Source organism: Coregonus clupeaformis, unplaced genomic scaffold, assembly GCF_020615455.1.
Source record: "Coregonus clupeaformis isolate EN_2021a unplaced genomic scaffold, ASM2061545v1 scaf1443, whole genome shotgun sequence".
In the NCBI taxonomy this organism is placed as follows: Eukaryota; Metazoa; Chordata; class Actinopteri; order Salmoniformes; family Salmonidae; genus Coregonus; species Coregonus clupeaformis.
In genome coordinates this window covers 57,299-82,674 of record NW_025534897.1, presented here as the reverse complement: position 1 = coordinate 82,674, position 25,376 = coordinate 57,299, and the positions used below count along the sequence as shown (strand labels likewise).

Below are 25,376 nucleotides of genomic sequence, written 5' to 3'. Positions count from 1 at the left end.
AACACAATATATTCTATTCTTTGGTGAGATGGACCATGGGGCGGCAGGTAGCCTAGTGCTTAAGAGCGTTGGGCCAGTAACCGAAAGGTCACTGGTTTGAATCCCTGAGCTGACTGGGTTGAAAATCTGTCGATGTGCCCTTGAGCAAGGCACTTCATCCTAATTGCTCCTGTAAGTCGCTCTGGATAAGAGTTTCTGCTAAACGGTTAAAAAAACAACAATATACATATATACAAAAAAAAACATATATATATATACAGTATGGACTATACAGTAAAAACCCATACTGCTTGCTTTATAGTACCACTATAAGGGTTATTGCCAAGCCTGTCTCAGTGTCTAGGGGAATTGGCCTGTGTTGACTTCTAACATGGCGGTAATAGGTTGGAACCAGACTGCTTTTATCTATCTATAGGCCCCTTAGCCTCTAATACAGTACTTTAAAGCTCCATGCTACGTCCTAAATAGCACCTTATTCCCTTTATAGTGCACTACGTTTGACCAGGGCTCATAGAGGAATAGGGTGCCATTTGGTATGCAGTAAAACCCCACTGCCCTCGCCACATGGCTTTATGATCAAGGTGGTAATGTGTGACGGCTGAGCTCAGCAGCGTTAATGTGGAACGCTCATTCCTGGTGTGACCCAGCTCTTCCTGTATCATCCTTACACTATCTCCATCTTTAAAGAGGAGAGAGAGAGAGAGAGAGAGAGAGAGAGAGAGAGAGAGAGAGAGAGAGAGAGAGAGAGAGAGAGAGAGAGAGAGAGAGAGAGAGAGAGAGAGAGAGAGAGAGAGAGAGAGAGAGAGAGAGAGAAATAAAGAGAGACAGACATACAGACAGACAGAGAGAGAGAGATACACAGAGTGAGAGAGACAGACAGAATTCTGCTAAAATATCCTCTGTGTACAACGTAAAACACCAAATAATGCATGCAGAGCATAATTAGGCCGGTACCCGCTAATTATTAAAATCCTGAAAAGAGCCGTTAAATTCTACGACCACCTAAAAGGAAGCTATTCCCAAACCTTCCATAGCAAAGTCATCACCTACAGAGAGATGAACTTGGAGAAGAGTCCCCTATGTAAGCTGGTCCTGGGGCTCTGTTCACAAACACAAACAGACCCCACAGAACCCCAGGACAGAAACACAATTAGACCCAACCAGATCATGAGAAAACAAAAAGAAAGAAATTAACTAAAAAACGGAGAAAACTAGAATGCTATTTGGCCGTAAACAGAGAGTACACAGTGGCAGAATACCTGAACACTGTGACTGAACTAAAATTAAGGAAAGCTTAGACTATGTACAGACTCAGTGAGCATAGCCTTGCTATTGAGAAAGGCCGCCGTAGGCAGACCTGGCTCTCAAGAGAAGACAGGCAATGTGCACACTGCCCACTAAATGAGGTGGAAACTGAGCTGCACTTCCTAACTTCCTGCCAAATGTATGACCATATTAGAGACACATATTTCCCTCAGATTACACAGACCCACAAAGAATTCCAAAACAAACCCAATTTTGATAAACTCCCATATCTATTGGGTGAAATAACACAGTGTGCCATCATAGCAGAAATATTTGTGACCTGTTGCCACAAGAAAAGGGCAACCAGTGAAGAACAAACACCATTGTAAATACAACCCATATTTATGTTTATTTATTTTCCATTTTTTACTTTAACTATTTGCACATCATTACAACACTGTATATAGACATAATATGACATTTGAAATGTCTTTATTCTTTTGGAACTTCTGAGTGTAATGTTTACTGTTAATATTTATTGTTTATTTCACTTTTGTTTACTATCTACTTCACTTGCTTTGGCAATGTTAACACACGTTTCCCATGTCAATAAGGCCCTTAAATTGAATTGAAATTGAATTGAATTGAGAGAAGAGCGATAGAGAGACAGCGAGAGAGAGAGAGAGAGAGAGAGAGAGAGAGAGAGAGAGAGAGAGAGAGAGAGAGAGAGAGAGAGAGAGAGAGAGAGAGAGAGAGAGAGAGAGAGACAGAGAGAGAGAGACAGAGACAGAGAGAGAGAGAGAGAGCGCGAGAGAGTCACCTTGAGATGAACTTTAACTGTAAAAATACTGAAACTTGGTTTCCTAAAGTGTAACCTGCAGTGACTGAACCTACGGTAGCAGGGAGAGCTGCCAGTAGAGCTGGTGATCTGATGGCCTGCTCTCTCTGACTCTGTAATACTGTCATTACAGAGACACCATAATCCTTCATTTAAGAGTCTGAATGAAAGACTGAATTTGAATATTAGGGAACATCGTGGCCTAGAAAGTTGATCATTTTTTAGTCATCATTGTGAGAGACTGCACGGAGGGAGCAGTATTATGTGTCTTCAGTCATCATGTCGATCTCAGTCTCTATCACACATTGACCACACACTGGCTATATAAATGATAATTCAGGATTTTTCCACAAGCTGCATTTTTACACAAGATTGCGTTGGGAAACTATCCTAGAGTTTTGACTCCCGAAGCTCTCCCAAACCCCCTGTGTGGCATGGACCCAGTCAGCAGAAGTGTTTTGCTCAGTAAGGCCTTGCTATAGTAAACTTTTCTCCAAAGCCTTGATTCCTCCAGAGAGCCCAAATGTCATGCTCTCTATCTATTGTAGAAATATAGTGCATGAAAAGCCCAACCTCATCCCATGACACGTCATTATGGATTTTCAGTTGTTTTACTTCAGCCTGAGCAACAGCTTCAATCCCCCAGTCCAGCAGCTATAATGGGAACCACATCGTAGGAATTCTGGGTTGGACAAGATCGTTAGGACCGTGAAGTCAATCGTGGTGAATGACCTGTCTGCTCTGTATGACTTCATTTTCACTATCGCTGTACAGAATAATAATAATAATATGCCATTTAGCAGACGCTTTTATCCAAAGCGACTTACAGTCATGCGTGCATACATTTGTGTGTATGGGTGGTCCCAGGGATCGAACCCACTACCCTGGCGTTACAAGCGCCGTGCTCTACCAGCTGAGCTACAGAGGACCACAGAATCACAGGGAGCGGGCCTGTGAATGTAACGTTTTCAACAAACAACCTCGTAACACTTTGACTAAAACATGCGGTCACCCAAGAGGTTTAAGATGTTATAGGATGGAGATAATCATTGACAGTCAGGATTCTGACAACCTTATGGTTAAAGCGTGGCGACCATGCAATGTCATATTAGTTCTGGGTACATTGAGCTGAGACAAACACATTGGTTTGACATGCCGATGCGTTTTCATAAATGGAGCATCTCAAACGATTTATCGGTCGAAAACAAACGTAATTGTGCCTGGCTCAACTCACAACACCCCAGGACATTTTAACATTGGCATCACCGTTGACGCAACACAGTCAACTTCTAAATGCGTTCATTTTGTTTTTTTACAATGTGAGTGAACTAGTTTCTATGTTCACAGACACATTATGGAGATGGAGCATGTTATCCCATTGTTAAAAAGCAGGCCATCTCTCTAGTGTAGTTTAGCACATTATTGATATGTGAACTGTATAAACAACTGGTGGGTAAAAAATGTAAGGAAAATAACTCCACAAACAAGGGCTCTGTTTACACAACACTGTTAGATATTCAATCTCTTTAACTTCTCTGAGGATTCTGGTCCACTTGGTATTGGTTTGCTAACCTTTGTTTAATCAGGTTAAAAACTATTACACGAGGGAGACCTGAAAAGAAGCCAACTGACACATACAGCAGGAAATACTAAATACTAATGTTATTGTAGTAGTTTAAAGGATAATACAAATTGGTAACGTAATTGGTTGGTGCGTGTGCCTTTGTGTTTGTGCGTGCTTGCATGCGTGTCTGCATCCCGTGCGTGTGGTGTGTGTGTGTGCGTGTGGTGTGTGTGTGTGCGTGTGGTGTGTGTGTGTGTGTGCGTGTGGTGTGTGTGTGTGTGTGCGTGTGGTGTGTGTGTGTGCGTGTGGTGTGTGTGTGTGCGTGTGGTGTGTGTGTGTGCGTGTGGTGTGTGTGTGTGCGTGTGGTGTGTGTGTGTGTGTGTGTGTGTGTGTGTGTGCGTGTGGTGTGGTGTGTGTGTGTGTGCGTGTGGTGTGTGTGCGTGTGGTGTGGTGTGTGTGTGTGTGCGTGTGGTGTGTGTTGGTGTTTGTGGTGTGTGTATCCCTCCCTGCAGGATCCCTCCCAACGTGCGTGACATAGTGTACTGTACAGGAGTGTCTCTGATGGATGAGGACGTGTGGGAGTTTATCTGGATGAAGTTCCACTCCAGCACAGCAATCTCAGAGAAGAAGGTTCTCCTGGAGGCTCTCACCTGCAGCGACAATGGCTTCCTGCTCAACCGGTGAGTCATTGTAACTTTGTGCTCAACTGGTGAGTCAACCACTCACTATAATAGAACATAACTTTATTGATCCCTCACAGGGAAAAATAACTTTATTGTTTCCTCTCAGGGAACATTCACAACAGCTTTGTGCTCACTACAATATCTCATACAAATGTAGGATCTTAATTTGAGCCAGTTTGCTACAGCTGGAAAATAATCCTGCAGCAACAGGAAATGTGAATTATTATATGGATTATAATTAATGGGCATTTTTGTCTGGGGTTGATACATTTTTCGTAAGGGAAAATCAAGTTGGAAATTACAAACTTCAGAAGCCTTTTTAAACCTCAAATAAACAAAATGTGGGAAAAGTCAAGGGGTGTCTATGAATATCCCTCAATACAGCTACAGATGCTGTGTTACAAAGTGGGATTCAAGTGTATTTAATTGTCATTTTTGGTCAACGATCTACACAAAATCCTCGGTAATGTCAAAGTGGAAGAAAAAAACAATGTTTTTTTTTTTTATGGAAAATAAAACCCTTGAACTTTAATACAGGTTAACACTGGGGACTAGAATACTGGACTGTAGGCCTTGACCTTTAATACAGGTTAACACTGGGGATTAGAATACTGGACTGTAGGCCTTGACCTTTAATACAGGTTAACACTGGGGATTAGAATACTGTACTGTAGACCTTTAATACAGGTTAACACTGTGTCACGATTCAGACAGACGACCAGAGGACCACAATTGCGTCACACCAGAAAGTTTATTAAACTTAAGGGAAAAGGGAAGTAGGGGAGTGAATGAAGGCTCCAGGGGTAACAGGGATCCCGTCCAATGCGCTGGGTCTGTGCCCCCCAGTGGCAGCGATGCGTCCTATGAAGCCGGTGGTGGGTGGTCCAGAAGTCCTGGGGGGAGACACAGACACAACAGGGCGGAATGAAACCAGGCAGCAGTACAGTTCAAGGGAATCCAAAATACGTAGTAGCAAGGCAGAAGGCTGGTCAGAGTTACCGGGATTGAAGAGTAGTCAGGAGTCGTAATGGCAGAAGCAGGTCTGGATCTCCTAAGGCAGAAGAGTATCCAATAAACAGGCAGGTCCGGGGTCACAAAACCAGGGTGAGCCAGAAGCGCGAGCAAACAGGTTCCAGGTGTGAGCTTTGCAGACGATCTGACACCGGAGAGCTGAAAGACAGGGCCTTAAATACTGGGAGAGGTTAGTGGGTAATGCAGCGCAGCTGGCAGAGTAATTAGAGCCGAGCAGAGCAGGGACAGGTGGAGCTAGTTAGGCTGAGTAGAGAGAGGGAGGTGAGCAGAGTGGAAGATAGTGGAAACCAATTAAGGTGGTAACCCGGTGGAGTGAGAGGGCTCATGACAGAACCCCCCAAGGGACGGCCCCAGAAGTCCCAAGAGCAACACCACGCCGGGCGGGAGGAGGGGAGCCGGAGGAGGGCTAGAACTCCTCCGAACGGTCCGAGTGAACGTCCTCATCCTCGGAGGAAGCCGGAGGGCCGTGGTCGGGAGATGGGACAGGTCCCGAGACAGGATCAGGCACAGGACAGGAAGCCGAGCGGGCCGGACGGTTAGGGACCCCTCTGGGGCGGCCCCTACGGATTGCAGGTTGATCAGGATGCCGTTGGTGGAAAGCGGTGATGAGAGTCCTATCCACAATCCGACTAGCTGGCACCCAGGTCCTTTCCTCAGGTCCATAGCCCTCCCAGTCAATGAGGTACTGGAGACCCCTACCCCTCCGTCTGGACCGAAGCAGGCGGCGGACGGTGTAAACCAGACCACCATCGACGAGCCGTGGAGGAGGAGGACCAGGCGCAGCAGGGACCAGCGGACTCTCATGGATGGGCTTAATCTTAGACACATGGAAAGTGGGGTGCACCCTCAGGGAATTAGGCAGTTGGAGCCGGACAGCAGTTGGGCTAATCACTCTTATGATAGGGAATGGGCCAATGAACCGAGGTGCCAGCTTCTGCGACTCCACCCTGAGTGGCAGGTTCTTCGATGACAACCACACCCTTTGACCAACATGGTAGGTGGGAGCAGGAATTCTCCGACGGTTGGCCCCGGTAGTGTAGCTGGCAACGGACCTGAGGAGTGTGGCTCGGGCTTGTGACCAGGTGCGGCGACATCGACGGGCAAAAGCAAGTGCAGATGGGCAAGTAACCTCCTCCTCCTGGCTGGCAAATAGAGGAGGCTGGTATCCATAAACACATTGGAAAGGGGACATACCGATGGCAGAGCAGGTCAGAGAATTGTGTGCGTACTCCACCCATGTCAATTGCTGCGACCAGGAGTGGGGGTTGCGTGAAGTCATGCATCGCAGTGCCTTCTCGAGCTCCTGATTAGCCCGCTCTGACTGCCCATTGGATTGGGGATGGAATCCGGAAGTCAGACTGACTGTGGCTCCCAGCAGGTGACAGAACTCCTTCCAAAAAGCGGAGGAGAATTGTGGACCACGGTCAGAAACAACATCCCTTGGCAGTCCGTGGATCCGGAAAACGTGTTCCAGGACCACCTGGGCGGTCTCCTTGGCGGTTGGGAGCTTGGGGAGGGGAATGAAGTGTGCCATCTTGCTGAAACGGTCAACGATGGTGAGAATGACGGTCATGCCACTTGAAGGGGGCAGCCCCGTGACAAAGTCAAGGGCGATGTGAGACCAGGGACGTCTGGGCACAGGCAGGGGCTGCAGCAATCCGGCTGGGGGCTGGCAGGACGACTTGTGTTGGTTGCAGATGGGGCAGGCTTGGACGAATTCCCGTACATCCTTCCTCAGAGAGGGCCACCAGAACCTCTGGGCGAGCAGGTTGTAAGTGCGGGTGGAGCCAGGGGTGACAAGCTAGGCGGGAGTCATGTCCCCACTGAATGACCTGGGACCTCAGGTCTTCGGGGACAAAAAGGCGGTCAGCTGGGCAAGTGCTGGGACCTGGCTGGTTACGGAGAGCCTCCAGCACCTGTTCCTCAACAGCCCAGGTCAGAGCTGCAACGATGCAGGGACTTGGCAGAATCGACACAGGGTCCTTGGAGGGGGTGTCATCCTTCTGGAATTGACGGGAGAGGGCGTCTGGCTTGGTGTTGCGTGATCCAGGCCGGTATGACAGAGTGAAATTAAACCTGGTGAAGAACAGGGCCCAGCGGGACTGCCTGGAGTTCAACCGTTTGGCCGTGCGGATGTACTCCAAGTTCTTATGATCGGTCCAAACGAGAAATGGAATGGTGGACCCCTCCAGCCAGTGACGCCACTCCTCCAAGGCAAGCTTCACAGCCAGCAGCTCCCGGTTCCCTATGTCGTAATTGCACTCAGAGGGGGACAACCGACGTGAGAGAAAGGCACAGGGATGGAGCTTCCTATCCTCCGCAGCCCACTGAGAAATCACAGCACCAACTCCCACATCCGAGGCGTCCACCTCCACAATGAATTGCCGGTCCACATCAGGCATCTGGAGGATGGGAGCGGAGGTGAACCTCACCTTGAGGGTACTGAAGGCTTTGTCGGCTGCTGGGGTCCAGGTGAAGGGTTGCTTGGTGCTGGTTAGAGCAGTGAGAGGGGCAGCAACGGTACTGTAGTTCCGGATAAACTTCCTATAGAAGTTAGCAAACCCCAGAAACTGTTGCAGCTTCTTTCTGTTCTCCGGAACTGGCCACGAAGTGACTGCTGATACTTTGGCAGGATCCATTTGGATACTTCCTTCTGCCACTATGTACCCCAGGAAGGCCACTGTCTTGACGTGAAACTCACATTTCTCTGCCTTGGCGTAGAGGGAATTCTCCAGAAGACGATGAAGGACTTGCTGGACATGGCGGGTGTGTTCAGACAGGTTTCTGGAGTAAATTAAGATGTCATCCAGGTAAACGAAGACAAACTTGTTTAACATGTCCCGCAGTACATCATTCACTAGAGCCTGGAACACAGCAGGAGCATTGGTGAGGCCAAAAGGCATAACCAGATACTCGTAGTGGCCTGTTGGTGTATTGAATGCGGTTTTCCATTCATCTCCCTCCCGGATCCGCACTAGGTGGTAAGCGTTTCTGAGATCCAACTTGGTAAAAACAGTGGCTCCCTGGAGCAACTCAAAAGCAGAGGTGAGCAGAGGCAGAGGGTAACGGTTTTTCACTGTGATGTCGTTGAGTCCCCTGTAGTCGATGCAGGGGCGAAGAGATCCGTCCTTCTTCCCCACAAAGAAGAAGCCAGCACCAGCAGGAGATGAAGATGAACGGATTAATCCTGCGGACAGAGAGCCATTGATGTAGTCCTCCATGGACTTTCTTTCAGGAGCAGACAACGAATAAAGACGACCCCTTGGAGGAGCTGTTCCAGGGAGGAGGTCGATGGCACAGTCGTACGGTCGGTGAGGGGGCAGAGATGTGGCTCTTGCTTTGTTAAACACCTCTCTGAGACCATGGTAGCATTCTGGGACATTGGAGAGGTCCGGAGCGGAGTTAGTAGGTACTGGCCGAGGGGTAGTGCGGCAGCAAGCAGGCAGGTTCGGTGGCAGTCCTCTCCCCACTCCCTGATCACCCCGGTCACCCAGTCGAGCTGAGGGTTGTGCCGGGCGGAGCCATGGGTAACCCAGGATGAGGGGTTGGCCTGGAGAGGGGAGCAGGTGAAACTGGATAGTTTCTTGATGGTTTCCGGACAGACCCATCGAGACCGGGGCCGTGACATGAGTGACCGATCCGAGTAAGTGTCCGTCCAGTGCCCGGGCAGGAATAGGAGGTGTCAAACGGAGGTTCTCCAGTCCCAGTTGGCGTGCCAGCTTGACGTCCATTATGTTGGCTTCGGCGCCAGAATCCACCAGAGCAGCCAGGGTGTGAGTTGAGTCAGAGAGGCGGAGGTGAACTTGCAGCAGGGGTTTGCGGTCGGAGGACTGGATGGTCATTGAACTCGACCGGACTCCCCCTACGCCCGGTGAGCTTCGGCCCTTTAAAGGGCAGGTTACCACACGATGTCCATCACCTCCACAATAGAGGCAGAGGTTTGAGGTGAAGCGGCGCTGGCGCTCTGCAGGAGTGAGGGAGGCTCGCCCAATCTCCATAGGCTCAGACTGATCAAGCTGACCTGGGTGAGTGGCAGTAGATGACAGGAGCCCAGTCGGATCTCTCCGAATGCCGGTAGTAGGTGGACCTTGGCGCCCCCTCTCACGACGACGGGTCTGTATCCTTCTGTCGATCCTGACAGTCAGTGCGATGGCTTCATCAAGAGTGGAAGGCAGTTCATGGGAGACCAACTCGTCCTTGATATAGTCAGCCAAACTATGGAAGAACGCGTCCACCAACGGTGGTGTGTTCCAAGAACTTCGTCTAGCCAGGGTTCGGAAGTCGATGGAATGGTCTGCGACTGTACGTCTGCCTTGTCGAATACTGAACAGTTCACGAGACGCCTCTGCGGTGGGTGAATCCAGGTCAAACACCTTCAGCATCTCCTCAGCAAACAGGTCGAAGGTTGCACATGCGGGGGTTTGACGTTCGAACTCTGCTGTTCCCCAGAGTCGAGCTCGGCCCGTCAGGTGAGTGATGGCATACCCAACTTTAGCCCCCTCCGTGGCGAAGGTCCTTGGCTGCAAGGAGAACTGAAGTCGGCAGCTAGTCAGGAATGGCCGGACCTGGGTTGAATCGCCGTTGAACCGCTCGGGGTTTCCAATCTTGGGTTCCGGAGCAGCGGCTGCAATGACCGGGGCAGGTAACTCGGGGGCTGGGCTGGTGGGCAGACTGGCTGGGGTAAGGTTGGTGAGGAGTTGAATGAGCATGGCGAGTTGTTGTTGCTGCTGCTGGAACTGCTGCTCATGCTCATCGGTTTCCATGTCGGGGAAAGTGTGCGCTGAGTCCATAATGGTCAGATCGTACTGTCACGATTCAGACAGACGACCAGAGGACCACAATTGCGTCACACCAGAAAGTTTATTAAACTTAAGGGAAAAGGGAAGTAGGGAGTGAATGAAGGCTCCAGGGGTAACAGGGATCCCGTCCAATGCGCTGGGTCTGTGCCCCCCCAGTGGCAGCGATGCGTCCTATGAAGCCGGTGGTGGGTGGTCCAGAAGTCCTGGGGGGAGACACAGACACAACAGGGCGGAATGAAACCAGGCAGCAGTACAGTTCAAGGGAATCCAAAATACGTAGTAGCAAGGCAGAAGGCTGGTCAGAGTTACCGGGATTGAAGAGTAGTCAGGAGTCGTAATGGCAGAAGCAGGTCTGGATCTCCTAAGGCAGAAGAGTATCCAATAAACAGGCAGGTCCGGGGGTCACAAAACCAGGGTGAGCCAGAAGCGCGAGCAAACAGGTTCCAGGTGTGAGCTTTGCAGACGATCTGACACCGGAGAGCTGAAAGACAGGGCCTTAAATACTGGGAGAGGTTAGTGGGTAATGCAGCGCAGCTGGCAGAGTAATTAGAGCCGAGCAGAGCAGGGACAGGTGGAGCTAGTTAGGCTGAGTAGAGAGAGGGAGGTGAGCAGAGTGGAAGATAGTGGAAACCAATTAAGGTGGTAACCCGGTGGAGTGAGAGGGCTCATGACACACTGGGGACTAGAATACTGGACTGTAGGCCTTGACCTTTAATACAGGTTAACACTGGGGACTAGAATACTGTACTGTAGACCTTTAATACAGGTTAACACTGGGGACTAGAATACTGGACTGTAGGCCTTGACCTTTAATACAGGTTAACACTGGGGACTAGAATACTGTACTGTAGACCTTTAATACAGGTTAACACTGGGGACTAGAATACTGGACTGTAGATGTTGACCTTTAATACAGGTTAACACTGGGGATTAGAATACTGAACTGTAGACCTTGACCTTTAATACAGGTTAACACTGGGGATTAGAATACTGTACTGTAGATGTTGACCTTTAATACAGGTTAACACTGGGGATTAGAATACTGTACTGTAGGCCTTGACCTTTAATACAGGTTAACACTGGGGATTAGAATACTGTACTGTAGACCTTGACTTTCCAGATTAAAGACCTCACCACGAAGACTCACCAAGCTAGTTACAGTGTGAGATGTAGAAGGACATTTATGATTTGAAGCGAGTCAATCTGAAACATACACAAGTCTTGCTTTGCTCATCCAGTGCTCTGTCCACACTAGCATAGCACTTCAGAATCAATGTATTGGGCATTCAAAGTGGTATGCTAGTACGGACATCACAACATATCATATTGGTACCTAGGTTGGAACAAGGCCCTCTCACACACAGTCCAACCCTCTAGTGTCCCCTATTGGGGCCTGGGGGGCCAGCTGTAGGGTCACCAGAGAGGGGATTGCGGTAAGCGTGACATATGGATTTTCAGGAAGCAGGGTAGTTAGTATGTATGTAAAGTGGTTGTCAGGAAGATGAGAGCATAATTCAGGGTTTATGATCCCTGCAAGTCTCAGTGATCAATCACTAATCTATCAGAAATAATCCAAATGATCGCCTGCCACATGACAACAATCATAAATCTGATCATAGGAATGATCCCGGCTGTCAAATAACAGCTATTATCCGTGGGTTTAAAAACATTTTTATTAAACGTGTCTCTCTCAGTATCTGTTTCTGCCCCCCTCTTGCCTGGCAGCTTGTGTCATGTGGGACTAATGAAGATGCCTGGAGAGAAAACAGCAATAGAACAGTGATAATACCCAGAATCCTCATTAGAATAACTGTGTGTTTTTGGAGAGGAGAGCCAACGAGGGGCATTAGTTCACAGGCTGTGGAACAGAGAGGAGAGTATCTAGCTGCGTCGTGCCAGACAGGCCAGGGAGACAGGAGGCAGGAGACACACCAACGAGCTCTGCAGCTAATTAGTATGAGTCACTGTCCTGGGGGAGGGCATTGGCATGGCTGGGGGAGTTAGGGGAGTGGGGGGGGAGAGCTTTTGCCAAGGCACACCCCTCACCCCTCTCCTAATGTGTGTCAAGGCAGAATAAAATGCAAAAAATGCCACACACATGCCAATAAAACGCCAAGGCACTCCCCTCACCCCGTCGCCAGTGTGTGTGTGTGTGTGTACGTGCGTGTGTGTGTGTGTTTGTGTGTGTGCGTGCGTGCATGTACGTGCGCGCGCGTGTGTGTGTGTGTGTGTGTGTGTGTGTGTGTGGCACTTGCCAAGGCCCCCGTCATTGTGTGCCAGGCAGGCAGAATAAAAAGCAGAGCATGTGTAGCAGCTGTGATCCTGTCCCACTGAGACCTGGGGAAATAATGTCTCTGTCACGCACCACAGGACCAGAGAGAAGCTACCTACCAGAGGATGAAGCTGCTGGAGCTTTGGGGCTTAATTGAACGGAGTCAATCATTTACTTTACAATGTACAGGGGCTGCATCACAAATGCCACCCTATTCCCTAGTTAGTAGAAGCAGGAATGTAAGTCTCTCTCAGAATCAATGAGTTAAGGCTTTAAGGCACACTTGGAATTTCACACCGCATGCAATACTGCAGGTTGAAAATAAAACCGCTGCTGTCCGTGATTAGATCAGTGTGTGTGTGTGTGTGTGTGTGTGTGTGTGTGTGTGTGTGTGTGTGTGTGTGTGTGTGTGTGTGTGTGCGTGTGCCCGTGTGTGTGTGTGTGTGTGTGTGCTTGTGCCCGTGTGTGTGTGTGTGTGTGTGTGTGTGCTTGTGCCCGTGTAAGTGTGTGTGTGTGTGTGTGTGTGTGTGTGTGTGTGTGTGTGTGTGTGTGTGTGCTTGTGCCCGTGTGTGTCCGCCATATATGTGTGTGTGTGTCTGTGCCTGTTGGCGTGTGTGTAGGGGGTTATCTTAGGCACATACGTGATACTCCATCTACAGACAAGAAAACTAGACAGGATTGACAAGATACACCTTCCAGCACCCCGCTCAGCTCTGGGGCTCTGGGGCTGGAATAGATGGGGCCCTGCATTTAGTATTGATTTCTGTCTCCTCTGCACCCTTGGACTAAATTGTATCCCTCTCCTCAATGTTTTTATTAATGCGTGTTGTGATCTCAGCGCCAGATAAACCCTGCCTTCCCTGATACGCCACGTTCAGCCTGCTCTAAAATGAGGTCATGTCATCACAGCTCCGGTGGCGACCTTTTTAACACTCCCAGAAGACTCAAGGGCGTAATAATTTCCTGTGTGGGGGCCATTTTATTTTCTGAAGTCCAACCGGTTGGTCGGTCGGAAGGGAAATAGGTTGTGGTGTAGTAGTGTGTGAGCTTCTGGGGGTTTGGGGACGGTGTTGCTGAAAATCAGTGTTTAGAAACGTAGACGTTAGAACAGGGAAATGTGTTCCATCTCCACAGGGGGTGCGTGTTGTGTGTCATTCACTCATAATAGCTGTGAGATCAGGAAACAGAGTAGAACGATAACTGTCCTCAACGGCTGACCACGAGGATACAGGAGTCCCATCTCCCAAACGGCTGACCAGGAGGATCCAGGAGTCCCATCTCCCAAACGGATGACCAGGAGGATACAGGAGTCCCATCTCCCAAACGGCTGACCAGGAGGATACAGGAGTCCCATCTCCCAAACGGCTGACCAGGAGGATACACGAGTCCCATCTCCCAAACGGCTGACCAGGAGGATACAGGAGTCCCATCTCCCAAACGGCTGACCAGGAGGATACAGGAGTCCCATCTCCCAAACGGCTGACCAGGAGGATACAGGAGTCCCATCTCCCAAATGGCTGTAAAAGCGGATGGAAGCGGGAACTGATAACTGACTAAATTGTATGCACTCGCTACTGTAAGTGGCTCTGGATAAGAGCGTCTGCTAAATGACTAAAATGTAAATGTAGGATGATGACTGAGCATCCGCTGTGAGTGTGAATCACAACAATTAAGAGTAGAATACAGATCCCTTATCAAGAGACGTCAAAACAAGGTGTATTCTACATTACATTTTAGTCATTTAGCAGACGCTCTTATCTAGAGCAACTTACAGTTAATGAATATAATTTTTTTTTATACTGGCCCCCCGTGGGAATCAAACCCACAACCCTGGCGTTGCAAACGCCATGCTCTATCAACTGAGCATCCCTGCCGGCCATTCCCTCCCCTACCCTGGGTCAATTGTGCGCCGCCCATGAGTCTCCCGGTCGCGGCCGGCTGCGACAGAGCCTGGATTCAAACCAGGATCTTTAGTGGCACAGTTAGCACTGCGATGCAGTGCCTTAGACCACTGCGCCACTCAGGAGTATTCTACACTGAATACATTGCTATTTGCTGTGTGTATTCATTCTTAGGAGTTATCTGTTCACTGAGCATTAGCTTGATTAAAACTGAAGACTGGAGCTCTCAAATACAGTATGTTGAGTGCTTGAATACTGAGGCAACGCTCTTCCTCTTAACAAATGTCTTGGTGTTTTTAGAAATCCGTTGCACAGCCCCATTTGGTTGAGGTATAAACTTAATCAACTTATCAGTTCAAGAACACAGTGTAATGGTGAAGAGAGACAGGAGATAATTCAGAACAAAAGACGTGCGGGTTCCTGGAGACCACGGTGCTGCAGTTAGCCTCCCTGCATGCAACTGCAAATTGGAAACGTATATATACCGTGGCGGTGTCTTTTTCTGTAATATCATTGTTGTTGCCTGCTTGACATTTTAGTCTCGTTTGCATTACCGGCTATATCTACATTTGTTATGGTCTCATCAGATTCATACTTTCTGAGGCTGCTGATACATGGTATTAAAACTGTATTTTGGTCATTGGATTTCAACGTTCTCCTCCAGACTGAGTCAGCCTTAATGCGTTTCTTTATTTCCTAGTTTAATAGTAGAAGTGGTTCACTTGACTTCACAGAGGCACCTCAGCCGGGCCGGGACTCTTGTTTTCACCCTGGATGTTGATACTGATGATGAAAGCTCTATTGCCCCAATGTGTCTATTGTGACTGCTGGAATGAAATACATCATCTATGTTATACATTCACTGGCAGAAGACTTTATCAGTCAGATTACTCCTGGACTACAGCACCCAAAGTCTTTATCAATCAGATTACTCCTAGACTACAGCACCCAAAGATTTTATCAATCAGATTTATCCTGGACTACAGCACCCAAAGACTTTATCAATCAGATTTTTCCTGGACTACAGCACCAAAAAGACTTTATCAGTCAGATTACTGCTGGACTACAGCACCAAAAAGACTTTATCAGTCAGATTACTGCTGGACTACAGCACCCAAAGACTTTATCAGTCAGATTACTCCTAGACTACAGCACCCAAAGACTTTATCAGTCAGATTACTCCTAGACTACAGCACCCAAAGACTTTATCAGTCAGATTACTGCTGGACTACAGCACCCAAAGACTTTATCAGTCAGATTACTGCTGGACTACAGCACCCAAATACTTTATCAGTCAGATTACTGCTGGACTACAGCACCCAAAGACTTTATCAGTCAGATTACTGCTGGACTACAGCACCCAAAGACTTTATCAGTCAGATTACTGCTGGACTACAGCACCCAAATACTTTATCAGTCAGATTACTCCTAGACTACAGCACCCAAAGACTTTATCAGTCAGATTACTCCTAGACTACAGCACCCAAAGACTTTATCAGTCAGATTACTCCTAGACTACAGCACCCAAAGACTTTATCAGTCAGATTACTCCTAGACTACAGCACCCAAAGACTTTATCAGTCAGATTACTGCTGGACTACAGCACCCAAAGACTACTTCAAACTTCTGAATTTATTAAGAGTTGAGCATGTCTTATTGTGCTTTTTGCACTCACACCGGTTGTACCTTTGTAAGGATGATTCCCTAAATAAATAGTTCCCTGTATGAGGACGATCCTGTACACTCTTTTAGACACAGTTCTTCTTCTTCTTCTTCTTCTTCTTCTTCTTCTTCTTCTTCTTCTTCTTCTTCTTCTTCTTCTTCTTCTTCTTCTTCTTCTTCTTCTTCTTCTTCTTCTTCTTCTTCCTTCTTCCTCCTCCTCCTCCTCCAGGCTGCTGAATCTATCTCTGAGCTCAGATTTGGTCCCAGATCAAGATGTCATCGATGTCATTATTCACGTGGGACGGAACCCGCATGGAAGACACTTAGCCTGGAGGTACTTCAGGGAGAAGTGGGACATCTTGAATTCACGGTAAGTGATTCAATTCCTCAGAGACTGTTATGATGAGTTTCTAGGTTATCAAAGTGATTACGAATGTAAGGATGTACTTAGACACTTTTGATGGGGAGTTCATATAAGATATTTTAATATGGTACCATGGTTAGTTATAACAGAATAGGGACATGGCCCTGCCTCTCCCAACTTCCTAACTCCAGAACAAAGATCCACTCTCTCTACATATACACTCTGTTACAAGTCTCTCCACGAACATCTGGTAATCCTCATGGGCACTCCTATTCTTTGAAGTTATGACTCTTTACCCCAAGTCAGTATATCCTGTCCATCAATTATTCTAAGATCAACCTCAGTAATCTCCTTTGAACATAACGGAATGTAGACTCCGTGGCCCCATTGCCAATTATCTAGTGACTCCAACCTGGTCCCCACGATACTATGATATGACATCATAACACTATAAAAAACCTCATTTCAGAGACTGTAATATGTGTGACTTGTGTACTAACGTTCCTGTGTTTTCCAAGTACAGTACCGTACTTGTGAATTGTGTAGTTTATAATTAAAATGATTGTGTTGTGATTTCAGTTGTGGTTTCTAGACGATGCATACTTGATTCAAACTAGATTCTAGATACTGTAGAAGTGAATGGAATTAAACTGTTGTTTGTTGATCTGCCCCAGAGCTCTTTGAAAGGTGTTCAGGGAAGCCTGAATAGAACAACAGCGTTTGTAAAAAAAACTTTTCTTCTCACTGCTCTCCTTGTTTAGCTACGGGGAGGCCCTATTCATGAATTCAAAGCTAATCAGTGGGGTGACTGAATTCCTAAACACAGAGACAGAGCTGAACGAGGTACGTTTATTTAAGGTTCACTCAGGTATCCCAGTCTTCTGTAAAGAACTGCAGTTAGCTTATTGTATTAAACGTTACATTTAAATTACATTGTAAATTACAGTATAACAAATGTGAAAGAAAGCTGAATATATTCAAACGTATGGATTTTGTCATTTAAAAAGCATAGTTTACTGTATGATAATTACAGGTATATGCAATACTCTTACTAATCAGTCCTGCTTTGTTAAATTGTCTTAACATTGATTTGATGGAGACAGTCTGGTCTACATTCAATTCCAAAGTTTTCTAAGAAGCATAGCATTTATTTCTCAACCCCAAAGTAATAGTATTTTTAAAGTAATTGTGTTTTTCTCACTGATCAGTGGGCATCAGAACCAGTCCAGTAATCCCACTGACAGAACCATAGAGAAGAGACCCAAAACCTTAAAGGGATGTTTATGCTGTACGAGTGTCTTGTTATTTGTTCCCTGGGGCCGCTAATTGGCTAAAAAAGCTTCACAGAGTTTTTCTGAAGTTCTGAACTTTAAAGAAACGTCACTGCCCCTGTATGTTTTTGTGTCTGGGAGTAATTCAAAACACCCATATGCATATTAGAGCTTATGCAGACTCATAGACCTATATATGAGCCCGAGCCCGAAAAAAAAAACCTGAATTAAAAAATGTGCCGTTATACAATACCTAGTCTACTGCATATTACACAAGGCAGAAAAACAATTTAATAAATACTGATTTAAGATGTCTTTGGTACATAATAGGTCTAGCCTAAATGAAACAAATTCAGAGTAATCCTACAATTATAGTGAATTTTGTATTTGATTTTGAATAGCCTAGTAATAGGGCATTCTTTATATTTTCTTAATTAATGGGCTGACACATTACTTTTACCTACAGAATATCTCACCTAACATGCGTTTCCACCTCCTCCCCTCTCGCCTTGGTTCTTTTCTCCAGCGCGCAGAGAGAAGGGGCTGTCAACAGTTTAATGAAATATGTTTTGTTGTGAATAATAATATGCCATTTAGCAGACGCTTTTATCCAAAGCGACTTACAGTCATGTGTGCATACATTTTTTGTGTATGGGTGGTCCCGGGGATCGAACCCACTAACTTGGCGTCACAAGCGCCGTGCTCTACCAGCTGAGCTACAGAGGACCACAGACATGTTACTATCGATGTTCCCAAACAGATTTCACTTGGTTTCTCAAATGAATCACTGGGTAGCTGCAGGAACAGGGTTGGAGAGCCCATGGCACACAGGGTTTTGGCGGAATAACCAGAGTAGCCTACCAGACACGAGTGAATAAGGAACCAGCAGGAAAGTGTCCTCCATGCGTTATTTCACACGGATGACACGTATTATTTATCTTCCCCCTGTTCCTGCCCATCTGATAATGGGCCATTCTAAATCGAAACAAATTTTACATATTAGTAAAGACAATATTAAATTGAGAATAGTCTGATGGGTGAAAATATATCATTAATTCAAGGTCAGAATACGGCGTATCATGGCCTCCCGAGTTGCGCAGCAGTCAAAGGCACTGCATCGCAGTGCTAGAGGCGTCACTACAGACCCGGGTTCGATCACGGGCTGTGTCACAACCGGCCGTGATCGGGAGTCCCATAGGGCGGCGCAACAATTGGCCCCGCGTTGTGAGGGTTTGGCCACGGGGGCTTTACTTGGATCATCGCGGTCCTTGTGCCGGGCCGGGCGCATGCAGGCTGACCACGGTCGTCAGGGGAACGGTGTTTCCTCCGACACATTGGTGCGGCTGGCTTCCGGGTAAAGCGGGCGGGTGTTAAGATGCGCAGTTTGGCGGGTCATGTTTCGGAGGACGCATGACTCGACCTTCGCCTCCCGAGACTGTTCTGGAGTTGCAGCGATGAGACAAGATTGAAATTGGGGAGAAAAATGGGGGTAAAATTTTACAAATGTAAAAAAGAGTACAGGTGTATCTGAAGACATCTCAATTACTTTGATCTCCACCCCAAAACGCGTACCTTTTTGTGATGCATAAGTTCAAGGTCAGAATACACGCAGAGAGAAAAGCACATAAAAAGGAAATAAAGTTTAATTTACGTGACTCAGGTCTGAATTCCCCCCTACAGCTTTGTTGCCTGGATACCCTCATGTACCTGACTCTGTTGCCTGGATACCCTCATGTACCTGACTCTGTGCTTGTGTCTGTCTGTTACCTTCTTCAGCTGAAGGAGTTCATCCAGATCAGTGGAGGTGGGGCGGGGCCAGCGTTGTCCCGGGCCGTGGAGATCGTGGAGGCCAACGTGAGATGGCACAGTCTCTACGAACGCCAGATCTTCCAGTGGCTAAGGAAGTCTCCCAACGGTTAACACACAGCCAAGCATGGTACCTCTCTGAAACTATTACAGACCCAACAACAACGGGCAGAGAAAAAAAATCAAGAGAAAAAAAAACGTTTCAACAAAGAGAAAACATTAATATGTTAATTTGAATAGCAAAATAAGATATTTCCCCAAAACTTTTCCATCAGAGAGGGAACAGTGAAGACGGACGATGTGATTGGCTCAGATGACCTTAGTCTGACCGACTGTCGAAGGTGGATTTGACTTGGTATAAATATTGCATGGTGGCATTCATCTCCAGTGACAGTTCTATTTTTGAATGCATGGTTTTCATCCCTCCTCTGATTGGTTTTCCACTAAGCTGACCCCTGTGACCTTTTCAATGACCTTTGAACCTCAGGTCAACTCTTAGTAGCCTTTGAGGAGAAAGACAAACGCGCTACAAAAGACACAGGAAGAGGACATGGCGGCAATATGATACAACTGTGACAAGCACAAGTATTATTATTTTTCAATGATGACAATCATTGTTTTGATTAGGACAAAGACAAACAGGAACTATAACGTAATGAAAGAATATGTGTACCTAAACGGTTTGGACCTTAACCTTCTCTTTGAGCCATACTGAGGTGGACGTCTGGAACATTTGGACGGGTACCTGCGGCTGATGTGATGTTCATTGTTGTGCGTGATGTGTTCTATAATAACTTACCCTCCTTCCTCATCCAATAGGGTTCCCTAAATAACATTAAGCCAGGGGGACTCTGTGCAGAACCCAGGAGGCAGGTTGGGAGCAGGAACAAGGTGACTCCCCATAACCGAAAGAGTCACAATATTGATTATTGATCGATCATCATTAATAACATAATTTATATTTCCTGTTTGCACTGGAGTCTCCTTGGATTATACCATCTTGGTGTTTGAGTGAAAATAAAAAATACAACTGTTGTGAGTTGCGGTTGATATTATGTGTGCAAATGGTCTGTATTGCTGACGGACTGAGAGCCAGTGGATACAGCCTGTGTGAGCCGTGGTGTAGTAATGATGAAATGTAGAAATGTACGTTGTTTTGGTCAAACGCCACGCTTTTGGTTTTCATGTGCCGCTAATTACTTCAAAGTGTCAGTCAGAAACCATGTCTGAGCAAACGCAGAGGAAATATGCTACAATATTCCTGACAGATATGACTAGTTTTGTTGCTACCCTGCAAAGCCCAATAAACTTAACATGCCGATGCTAACAGCTAGCCGGGTCTACTCTGTGGACCCATTTCATGAAGAATAGAACACAATAATGAGGTTTTACTGTTGACACTTGGCTGGGAGAGCAAATCCCCATTGAGTTTTCTGGGGAGTCCATTGCTCTTATAAGTCTGTTGCTATTTATATCCTCTCTGACTAATCCTTGATACTGTAGACCTCAAGAAGAAAACAGTTTCAGCCCTTCACCATCTTTTCCTTTCTTGTTGTGTTTTGATGTATTAAAAAAAAAGCTTCTTTTTTTTCTAAATGAGGGACAATATCGTTTTGTGTTTTGATCAGAGCAGCAATGGGATTTTAACGCTGACAAATAAATTATTTTGTACAGTAATGAAACGCTGCCTGACTGTGTCTGTCATTATGAGAGAGAGAGAGAGAGAGAGAGAGAGAGAGAGAGAGAGAGAGAGAGAGAGAGAGAGAGAGAGAGAGAGAGAGAGAGAGAGAGAGAGAGAGAGAGAGAGAGAGAGAGAGAGAGAGAGAGAGAGAGAGAGAGAGAGAGAGAGAGAGGAGAGGAGAGGAGAGGAGAGGAGTGAGTGAGTTTGCTATGCAGCTGGCTCCATTACATTTCCATTTTGTCTTGATGGACCAATTCTCAAGGAACAAAAAGGAAAGTGTTGGGAAAAGTTGTTTGAATTTTTTTACTTGCTGACGTAAGCCATACAGTATATTATAGGGATCATCAACTAGATTCATGAAGGTAGTGATTATCATACATGATCTACAATCTGCAATGGACCACAGAGCTTAGAGTGGCCTTGAAAACAGTGGTACATGAAGATTTAAGATGATATATTTAGATGTATATTTTCATGCTTCGTGCATTATTATGTGTCATTCAGTACTTGCCTTCCTCTGTCACCTTGTAGAATATATTACCATAATGCTTTCTCTAAGTAATCCAATATTATTAAGGCATATTTGTTTTCCCAAAATGAAGTCTGTGAAAGTGATTTAGAAATATTAGACCTACACAAACGTACGCCAGTCTGCATCTATTCTATTCTTACTTATAAATACCAAAACGTTCCTACACATGCCTTTCCTATTAGTTGGTATGGAGACCAACTCCATTTACTCTCAGATTCTAAAACGTTCATTAGCATCAAAGTAGACATCATGCAAAACTACAAATCCCTGCAAGCTCCTCCACGTCATCTCTGGCTGACACCTTTGCTAAACAGGTATTGTGTCGATTTAAAAGACACTGTCCCACAAAAGTCCTGCAAACTCATCCCGTTGTCCCGCATTTGAGTATTTTAAATGTGATCACCCTAGCAGGTGTATTTTAAATGTGATCACCCTAGCAGGTGTATTTTAAATGTGATCACCCTAGCAGGTGTATTTTAAATGTGATCACCCTAGCAGGTGTATTTTAAATGTGATCACCCTAGCAAGTGTATTTTAAATGTGATCACCCTAGCAGGTGTATTTTAAATGTGATCACCCTAGCAGGTGTATTTTAAATGTGATCACCCTAGCAGGTGCATAAGAGGCTTTGCAGGCGTGGTTCCCTTGTGCATGCTGAATACATTTAATTCAACCGCTGAAAACCCTCCCACTTGCTTTCCAACAGTTTTTCTCGTGGAGTTTTCATTCCGTATGGTTTTCAGGTACATTTATCTTAAGCCATCCCTTTAAATACGGTGTACCTTTAATTAGAATTGTGTGGACAGACTAGAATACATAGAGAGAACGGGTTCAGACAACAGGGATCAATGAAAGAGATACATCTTCATCTCCGTTTCATCACCAACTGGTAGATTTAAAAATACTCTGATCTGTTAGATTATTTAGGCACATTTTAGGGTTAGGAAAGTATGTATGAATCATAAAACAACTGGTTGATGAGCCTTTACGTCCGAAAATATATTGATGAATAAAAAATACATTGGTTTGATTCATCCTGAAGGTTGTCATATTCAAGTTCAATACATGAAATATTGGAAGGTGGAAAAAAGTGTACAATAGTCCTATAAATCTACCTTAATTCTCACTAATCATGGAACTGTATGACAACGGTCCAGTCGTGGTGAACCGTGCACCGGGCTCCAGGTTTAACCTGCTACGTTTGGTCTGAGTTCCATAATGATTCAAATAAGATACGTGTTCCAAATTATTGCACAGCGGTAGCCAGATATCATCCGCTAATGCTAGCGACCCTCGGGAACAACAACACAGACGTGACAGGGGAAAGAAAGGGAAAACGGACTGGAATGGAATGATGCTAAATGTAAGCTACAAACTGAAGACAACTAGCACTAAAGTGACAGTTATAAATGTATGTGGGTGTTACTGACAGTGGCTCCTGATAGTGGCTAATATTTAACATGATACAAATTGTTTTTTTAAAAATGGAGAAAAGCTGGGGCATATAATTAAAACGTTCTAAAGCGCATACATCAACTCGGCAGGTTCAGCCCTACAGAAGCCTATAGCTTGGGTCTCAGTTTCATCCACGCAAATTATGAGGACACACAGTTAAAATTCTGAATAACGGCACAGCTGTTTATAACCTACTTCACTGTGGAAAAGGGGCCGCAATCAGTGGCGGCTGGTGAAAAATATTCTCGGTGGGGCTGTGCCATACTTTTTTTTTCCTGTAACCATCGCGATATATTTTAACACAAACTGCAGGACAGCAGTGCTCAGTGAAACATTCAGTAATTATTTAATATTAAAAAGTTGAGGCATTCTTACACAAAAACATATTACACAAACCCAAGCCTTTCATTTGCATTTAAAGTGAACTTTTCACCATTGGTAGTAAACAGGCAACGCAACAGGCATGCTGTCAGAACAGAGTGGAAAGTGGACAATAACATGAAATTATTATAAAGTTTATAGGAAATCTTACACTGTATAAAAGGATGTATAATATAGAAATGGATATCAAGTGGATGAACTCAAACCTTTGACTGGAAGAATAGCATACAGTATTTTATGATCATACTAAATGTGACTAATTGTTAATGTGCTCCAGAACTGCAACAATTAATTGATACAAAACAACATATATACAGTAATATTAGCAAAGACACTATTAAGACTTTCTAGAGTACCATATATAACTGGATTTTTTATTCTAAGGTCAACTATATACAAAGAAACATGCGGCCAGAGCTGCTCTGTGTGTGTGTGTCTGTCATCTTATTTGTACAGGAATTTTGCCCGTCTGTCCTTCTGAGTGGCAAACCTCTCAATGACCCTTTGATTAAAGTCAGGAATGTCCCTGACAAGTTTCTTCTCCATGGAGAGCATGGCCAGAGCGTTCAGGCGATCCTGTGTCATGCTGTTTCTCAGGAAGGTCTTGATCCTTTTCAGTGTAGAGAAGCACCTTTCTGACTCAGCAGTTGTCATGGGTGTGGTGATGAGGATCTTGAGGAGGCTGGCAGTCTCTGTGAAAGTGCTCTGAAGGTTGTTCTCCATGAAGAACTGGTACAGGGGCACTGCACCACTACAAGCCTTGAACTCACTGTTCTCATAGATGAGGGACAGTTCGGTTTTGAGCTTGGCCTTGTTCAACATGGGGTACGCCTCCACGGTTGTTTCAAGCGCTGTATCGGGAACTTCACACTGTGTTGTGGGAACAACTCTCCGTGCAATAGTGTTGCGCTGATGAGGTGCTGGGTGAAGGAGAACCTCTCTTTGGCATGACTCAGGATGGTATCACATACCTGTAAAAGATACATCATCAGCTTTAATTTGCAATTAAGCTATTTTGATGCAAGTGATCCTGACTGACACATGCCTATGTCCAACTCAAGTATATGATTACCAAGGTGCTGATTGTTCAGGGTTTTGGCTACATACTACCAGGCCTGAAAAAAAGTTCTAGGGGGAAACACTGACAATTACATCACAACTTACCTCTATAGCCAACCTCTGTTGTTCTCCTGGTCCCAGCATCCTCCGTCGCTTGATGGGCTGTTGCTGCTCGTCAGATGCGCTGTCCCCACACAAAGAGGGAATTGAGGCCCTGGGTCCAAAAAATAAAGTTTAATTTGATAACTTGCAATCAGACTTCTTAACTCACTGTAATTCCCCCTCAACACACAACCAGTGACTTTTATATATATATATATATATATATATATATATATATATATATATATATATATATATATATATATATATGACAGACAGACAGACAGACAGACAGATAGTGTGTATATACACACAAACTATGTCTAGTAACTGCTTTTAACCTGTGATGTACATAATTAACTGATGTTATTACGTTTTAAAGCCTTTTCCTATTACATTTGTGAGAGGGATGCAACATCATTTTGTTCTGCTGTGCACTTAGCAATAAAGTTAATCTTCAATAACAACTAGGCCTCTTCTAGAAATTGACCTGGTGGACACCTGAATAATTATTACAAACTGTGTAGTACTTTCCTGCATTATTATCAACGTCTGATTGTGTCTTCTCTTTCCTTTTAAAATACTAAAACAAATATAATTGTGACGGCTCTATGATAATCACTCACTTTGATGACCAGACACATTTAGGCTTTTAAACTGTTGTAAGTGAACTATTCATCTTTCTAACAACATCTTTATCAGCCAATAGTAAATATAGTTATTTACCTG

The 25,376-nt window shown here is 45.5% G+C and overlaps 1 protein-coding gene across 1 annotated transcript in view; it reads left to right on the top strand.

Annotated features, from left to right (window-relative positions):
* The window catches only part of LOC121553366 (thyrotropin-releasing hormone-degrading ectoenzyme), a gene marked incomplete at its 5' end in the record, with an annotated part of 75,380 nt that extends 55,299 nt beyond the window's left edge, over nt 1–20,081 (top strand). The window contains 4 exon segments of the mRNA XM_045218219.1: nt 4,160–4,327; nt 16,226–16,366; nt 17,122–17,203; nt 19,408–20,081. Coding sequence (XP_045074154.1) covers nt 4,160–4,327; nt 16,226–16,366; nt 17,122–17,203; nt 19,408–19,551 — 535 coding nt within the window.
* Nucleotides 20,082–25,376: the final 5,295 nt, after the last annotated feature.